This window comes from Cyclopterus lumpus, chromosome 6 (genome assembly GCF_009769545.1).
Source record: "Cyclopterus lumpus isolate fCycLum1 chromosome 6, fCycLum1.pri, whole genome shotgun sequence".
Lineage (NCBI taxonomy): Eukaryota > Metazoa > Chordata > Actinopteri > Perciformes > Cyclopteridae > Cyclopterus > Cyclopterus lumpus.
Window position 1 is genome coordinate 25,145,609 of NC_046971.1, and position 7,523 is coordinate 25,153,131.

The 7,523-nt window shown below is 44.5% G+C and overlaps 1 protein-coding gene across 2 annotated transcripts; it reads left to right on the forward strand.

Moving 5' to 3' along the window:
* Positions 1-1,030: 1,030 nt before the first annotated feature.
* Positions 1,031-6,920, forward strand: si:dkey-12e7.1 (uncharacterized protein LOC557553 homolog). Of its 2 annotated transcripts, none has more exons than XM_034534072.1 (3): positions 1,031-1,662; positions 2,917-3,554; positions 5,420-6,920. In XM_034534072.1, exons 2-3 carry the CDS (start codon positions 3,024-3,026, stop codon positions 6,005-6,007), a joined length of 1,119 nt encoding a protein of 372 aa, XP_034389963.1. In that variant the 5' UTR covers positions 1,031-1,662; positions 2,917-3,023; the 3' UTR covers positions 6,008-6,920. The 2 variants fall into 2 exon arrangements, with proteins under 2 accessions (XP_034389963.1, XP_034389962.1); XM_034534071.1 differs by lacking the exon at positions 1,031-1,662 and adding an exon at positions 1,687-2,411.
* The last annotated feature ends 603 nt before the right edge of the window (positions 6,921-7,523 follow it).

Here is a 7,523-nt window from a genome sequence, read left to right on the forward strand (position 1 = left end):
TGCAGAAAAGCTGGTTCACGCGTTTGTTACTTCCAGACTGGATTACTACAACTCCTTATTATCAGGCTGCTCTAATAAGTCAGTTGATCCAGAATGCTGCAGCTCGTGTACTCACAAAAACTAAGAAAAGAGATCACATGACTCCTGTATTAGCTGCTCTGCACTGGCTCCCTGTAAAATCAAGAATCACATTTAAAATTCTTCTCTTCACCTACAATTGGACCTGGAGGTGTCTGATGCTGGCGTTGGCCCTGCTGATGCGCCCCGCCCCCCCTCCTCTCTACCTCCTTCTGTTTCATGGATTGGAGTTCCATTCATACATTGTCATATTCATGTAATGTGTTTATGTAACGTTGTAATGCTGTTCATTCTGTACACATGACATCTATTCATCTGTCCATCCGGGGAGAGGGATCCTCCTCTGTTGCTCTCCTGAAGGTTTCTTCACTTTTTTCCCTGTCAAAGGTTATTTTTGGGGAGTTTTTCCTGATCCGATGTGAGGTCAAAGGTCAGGGATGTCCTATGTGTACAGATTGTAAAGCCCTCACAATTTGTAATTTGTGATATTGGGCTATACAAAATAAACTGAATTGAATTGAATTGAATTGAGAGCATCTGGTTGTCACCTGGTGTGTGTCATGGTTGGGGAACCTTTTCTTGCTTCCACAAGAAGGCGGACACATTCCCACTCCCCCAAGCATGGTTTCAGAAGTGAGGGATACCGGTTTTGTTCTGATGTGAGGTACATGTGTACAGATTGAGGCACATTTGTAATTTGTGATTTTGGGCTATACAAAATAAATTGTATACACAGGGGTTTAAAGCTGGCCACTCTGTCTCTGTCTTTTTGCAGCTGACCTCCACCCTGCCTCGTCGTGTGATTTTTTTCCTATTTAAAAAAAAAACTCATGTCAACAAGAGCGTTGATGGGCACATTGCTGCAAATTAGTCCCCCCCCACTGCAGAGAAGGGTCGTTGAACGCCGCACGGGGCTTGAGTTGTGAACGTGTGCTACGTGTTATGATGCGAGTCGACGTGTGCTACGTGCCACCTGCAGCTAGACCAACAGACTGGAGACCCCCGGTCAAAACGTTGCTCCGCGAGCGGGCTGGACGGGGACGTGATCTGCATCGAGCCGGTTGCAACACACGGGTCACACGGCCAAAGAATATGAAGACCGTGAAGAGCTTCATGCTCCTCTTCCTCCTTCTCTGTACACAGAGTGTGTGGAATGTATCACCAGAGCATCAACTGGAGGAAGGGAGATGTCCCCTCATGTCGTTGGCCTGGTTTGAAGGAACCGGTTGAAACAGGAGACGATCTGTCATCAAGGAGATGCTCCGGGAAGTCAATCAACCTTCATCACCCTTTTTATTTTTTATTTGTTGCATACTCAGAATGCCATCTACTGGTGAAAAATAAATAATTATAAATATAGTTGCAAACTCACCCGTTAAAAACACGTAATTTGCATATAAATGAATAACAATGGTTCAAAAAAAAAGTATAATGCTTGAGTTAACCTCCGTATAATATGGCCAAATGTATTTCAAAATCTGATTTATTTGCCAAGTGTGTGTGTCCGTAATAGGAATTTGACTTGTTTTGCATTCTCTCTAGAAAACAAATAAGAACAAGGACAATAAAACTGGACAAATAAAGGTAAAGAATATTCAGGAGTGTTATGCGCTGAAGTAGTGAAGGAATAAACACAAATGACTAAATAAGAAATAAAACCTCAATATACAAATCAACTGTTCTTACAATACAAACAGTGTAAACAAATACATACTGAATGTATGTACGTGGACTTGAGGAGTATATACAGTTAAAGATGTCTCTATCTACGTATACTGTATATACAGTGTGTAGGATATGAACAGTGACATTATATGTTGATTGATGATGATTGTAATCAATTACAGCAGCCGTAAATATTCTGTTGTAAGAGTTCATCAGAGTGACAGCCTCGTATGTAGGTTGTATGTTGTTGTATGTAAACAGAGCCTATCTATGTTCTGGAGGCACACTTTGGAAACCGCCGTTCCCTTTTGCCACCGACAGAGGGCGCTCGTTCCCTCCCAAATTCGCCTGAGGTCTTGGTACAAAAACGGGCGGCCCGACGCATGTTAATGACGTCACCACAACGCGCCACAACAAAAACAACAACATAACTCAGCTGTTCGGCAGCTAACTAGCCGGCCTATTTACTGAACACTTCTTTTTTCTAGCTTTTTTAACTTCTGGATTTGTATAAGTTGCTTTACAGTTCCTCATACCTTTGGATACGAATGCAAACACAACGCTGTGTGTTCAGGTTCAATGTTAAACTCCTTTGTCTCCTGGCTGCTAACATTAGCTTCTAGCAGGTTAGCTCTCTAAACTGAGGAGGGAGGGAGCTCGACCAAAAGGTAAACACTATAATATAATACTATATATCTTTAACGGTGCTAAACAGTCCCATAACCCCGCGGTGACCTTTGTGGGTAGACGCACACGTCATGTGTGACAGAAGCTGTCATCAAGAGGAGGAGAGATAACGGACCACAGTCCTGTTGCAGGCCGAGGAGTCACTGAACTCAAGTGTCATTTAATACAGACATAAAAGTGTTTCACATTGCGGGGAACTGTTGAAGTACTAACTTTACACCAACTTGATTATTTAGTTTTGACCAAAACATTCACCCAACCGTGTTTGCACACAGGACTTTAAAGGGGAGAATTCCCATGATATGATCGAATTACATCTACGACCCCTTGACCTTTGAACTGCAGCCATATGATGGCAAGTTTATATAACGTTACCAGTTCAAACTGAGGAGTACTGCCGTTGCACACAGACCACCTAATGTTGTTTATTTTCTGACAAGAGATTTGAAATCTTACATGGTTTCCTTTTTTTTTTTATCTTGATAGACTTCCCCAGGCCAGAGGTATTTATGGCAAAGCCTGACCTTAAGACCACCCGGTGGAGATTCTGACCTCCACCAATCACCACAAATATCATTTCATCATCTGCCATCATGTCGCCGCGGAAGAAAACCCTGGTCCCCGTGAGGAGCCGTCGGAAAGCAGCGGACGACCACTTCCCTTTCAACTTTCTGCCGGTGGAGTGCCAGCTGCACGTGCTGTTCTTCCTGAACGAGGTGGACAAGTGCAGCAGCGCCCTGGTTTGCTCGAGCTGGAGCCGCCTCATCCGCTCGTGGAAGCTGTGGCGAGTGGCGGACTACTCCCGCCGCGGCGTCTTCCACCTGGGCCAGGAGGGGCTGCTGGTTTCCAACCGTGAGTTTGAGAGGTGGAAGGCCTGGGTCCACCATTACACCCACCACCTCATCTCACGGCGGGCCAGCCTGCTCACACTGAAGGCCAGCTTTGATCTGGGGGACCGCTACAACAAGTGGTGCGAGCTGCTGAGTCGCCTGCTGGAGAACGTCCACTGCAGAGACCTCAGCCATCTGGACCTTAACTGGACGTTTACTCTGCTGGAGCCGCTGGACCTCAGGGTCCACTCCAGCTCCAGTTCGCACCAGGACAGCATTACGAAGATGGACCAGGTAACTAGTTTTTACTGACGTTCACATGTCCTGGTTGCAAAAAGTGATAAATGACACTGCTTGATGCACAAATGTGTTATCATTCCCTTCTGTAACGATTGGCTCGTCACTTCCTGTGTGACGAAGGGATGAGGCCTGATACCAATGGAGGCACAGGATGAGCATTTGCATTCATTCCTCTTCATTGCAGCCCCTCTTTGTAAACACACGTGGCATAACAGATGTATTAGTATATTGTATTGGTGCGGCTTTAAGCCTTGTAGTATGTTTTTATTGGATCCTCCTATTTTCAATATACAGAGAGAGTGTACATTAAAGCAATGTAATATTATGTATTGCTGAAACAAAAAAAATCAACCAAACAAAAGATTAATAGCAAATGTTGTAATCCAGTTAATCATTTGGAGTCATTATAAAGGCAAATATGCAAAATATTCCAGCTCCTCAAATGTGAGGATTTGCTGCTGATTTTAAAGGCTAAACAATGAATGAAGAAAACACACATTAGTTTTGGGCCGACTGTAATCTGATCAATACTACAATCAATCTATTCTTTGTGGGGCTTCTGATGTTCAGGTTTGGTTGACTTTGCGTCAGATAGACGATTGATTTAACTCTGTGCTGACTCCCGTGGCCTTAAGTGTTGTTCATGTCGGACTTCAGCATGTTGAACACAGGGGGTTCTGCCCCGTTTAGACTTCCATTCATACGGTTTTGTCAACTCATCGATTAGTTGCTTTAACCGACAGATCTGTAAAGAATCAGGACAAGGCGCCGCTTCAAATCTTGCGCTTACCAGAGAGGTGACCATAAGAGTCTTTCAGCATGAAAAATACGATTAAAACAATTATAATTCATCATTTAATATTACCTGACAATGGAATAGCGGGACCAAATTGCTGGGTGGATTAACCAATTGAAAAATAATAAATGAATATATGTTTTCTTTCTATGATTGGCAAAGGGGTTGTAACAGTATGAGAATTTCACCATATGATGACCACCTCCTGAAAATCTGATGTTTTCATGGTATAAACCTGATTCAGCCCTAACTATAAGCACTATTAAAGAGGAAAGTCTTAAGTCTATTCTTGAATGATGTGACTGTGTCTGCCTCCCGGACTGAAAGTGGAAGCTGGTTCCATAAAAGAGGAGCTTGATAACTGAAGGCTCTGGCTCCCATCCTACTTTTTAGGACTCTAGGAACCACAAGTAGCCCCGCATTTAGTGAGCGCAGCTCTCTAGTGGGGCAATATGGTACTACAAGCTCCTTAAGATATGATGGTGCATCACCAATCAAGGCTTTGTAGGTGAGGAGAAGAATTTTAAATGTGATTCTTGATTTTACAGGGAGCCAGTGCAGAGGAGCTAATACAGGAGTCATGTGATCTCTTTTCTTAGTTTTTGTGAGTACACGAGCTGCAGCATTCTGGATCAACTGGAGGGATTTAAGAGACTTATTAGAGCAGCCTGATAATAAGGAGTTGCAGTAATCTAGTCTGGAAGTAACCAGTTTTTCTGCATCTTTTTGAGACAAGATGTGCCTGATTTTTGAAATGTTACATCTGTTACAATTATCTTTAAAGGACTGAGAGCAGCACATGTAATATCAATGAGGCATGCTAGTTTCCATGTTAGCAGCACTGGCGTGGGAAATGAACGAATAAATGAAATATAACATGTTCAAATAATTTTCCATGATGATGAACATATAATTCCCTTTTTCTTTGTCTTTCAAAGCTGGGCTCGGCAGACAGAATTGGGTAACCCCTGTAGTAAAGTGTCCTTGTCCATAGCAACATGTCTCTGATTGCACAGACAACCGTCCCCGTCTGACGGGTTACCGGTTTGCTTTGATTTGACAGGTGACCAGTTTCCAGGAGCTGCTGACCCAACTGGCCCACAGCTGCCCGCGCGTCTCCAAGATGCGGTTGCACTTCGACTGGTCGGACGAGTCCGTGTCGCTGCTCACCCAGTTCCAGCAGCTCCGGGTCCTCGAGCTCAAATACTTCTGGGTCTTTAAAGGGGTGACCCCCACGACGCTGCAGGCCCTCACCAAATCCCTGCCCAACCTGAAGTCTCTGACTTTACAAATCCTGGTGCCGCTCAGGAACCTGGGCATCTCGTACACCCTGGAGTCCCAGTCCCTGGAGTTCTTGGACGTGTCGCCCAGCCGAGGCCTGGTCTTCTCCTGCCTGAGGCTCCCCGCTTTGCGCGAGCTCCGCGCCAAGAAGATCGTTCGCGGCATCACGCTGGACCGGAGGACCAGGCTGAGGATCCAGAGCCGGTGGCCCTGCCTGTACCGAGTCCTTCGGGAGGGGACGCCCAAGCTGCAGGCCCTCAACAATGAGCGGCTGCTTCCCACGTGGAGAGAAGCCGGCTCCGGGGAGCTGTCTGCCATCCTGGAACAGTCCTGCTACTGCGTCCAGCATCTGGACAGCTGGCTGTGGTAGACGACTGTGGGACTTGAAATGTCTTGAATCATTCCTTCATGAGCAATGTACCCGCAATGTTTTTTCCCCATTTCAATAATCTGAGCGTGTTCTCAGAGGGACACAAATGAGTCTGCAAGTGAAATCAAAGGAGAGCATGTTTTTTTAATTTTTTTTATTCTTAAACAGGAAGCTGCTGTCACACTTTCCCAAGAAAACATTGATGCTCAGCGTGTCTGCAGCTGTTTTATTTTGTGTCGAGCCAGCCTGGAGACATTCCCACCATTGCGCTGGAAAAAAGACAACAATAACGACAAACTACTAAGTGCTGTTTGTTTGTTAACTACTAAGTGTGCATGGTCCATGTTTTGTGAGTGAGATGGCCACCTGGAGTTGTGGAGGTTGCCTTTTAAATAATGGAAAAGAAACTATGTATGCAGATTATTTATTTTCATTCCTATTTTACGAGAGTTGTTCCGATACCAGAACCAAGAATTCTTCTGATACATTCTAAAATGCTGCTTTGGTTATTATGCACGATCAGAAATCACGTTATTCTATAATTTATGTATTTAAGCAGCACAGGAACGGAAAAAAACACATGCCACTTGTGTCTGATCTGATATACTGATCTGTATATCCTGCCTGATCTCACACACACGCAAACTATGACTACACACCTCGTCAGCAGGAGGAGAGCTAGCCAACGTTAGCTGTTAGCATCCGGCGGGCAGCACAGTCCTGCTTGGCTAAATAACGGAGCTAACAGCTAGCGTTAGCGGAGGCTGCATTCTGAATCGTTCAAGCTCCACTCAATAAAAATGACTATTAGTCTAAAAATGTAATCTTTGGTGATAAACCTGATATATTACATTACATTTAGCTGAAGCTTTTATCCAAAGTGACTTACAACACATTCACACACAGTTTGAACAGCTACGGGAGACATTTAGGGTCAAGTGCCTTGCTCAAGGACACATCGACATGTGCTAGCGGAGCCGGGGATCGAACCGCCGATCCTTTGATTGAAGGACGACCCTGCTCACCACTGAGCCACGGTCGAATAAATCTATTTGTTTGAAGGAGATGTTTTCACAGCAATATAAAAAAATAGATATAAGAGAGAGAATGATCACCTTTTAAAACGTTTTAGTTTTTAACACACTGGTATCGGATCGGTACTCAAGTTCAGGTGTCAGACTAAATGGAATAAATGGTATCGGAACAGCTCTGGTTTTTACCACGAGCCTCCACTGTTTGCGGCTGACAGCTGAAGAATGGAGTCGGTGCTTCTGCAGTTCTCTTTTTTAATCAGCAGAGGTCCTTGTCGTCACAGACGTGCGCTAGTGTAACATTCAGTGGATTCTGAGGACTTGTGCTCGTGTGTCTATGCTCCTCAGAATGTATCAATGTATACGTGAGATTTACATTTCACAAGATTCTTCATAAAAAACTGTATTCAATCTTAACTGTGTGTGTGTGTGTGTGTGTGTGTGTGAGTGAGCGAGTGAGCCGTCCCAGCTGTGTGTGCAGACAT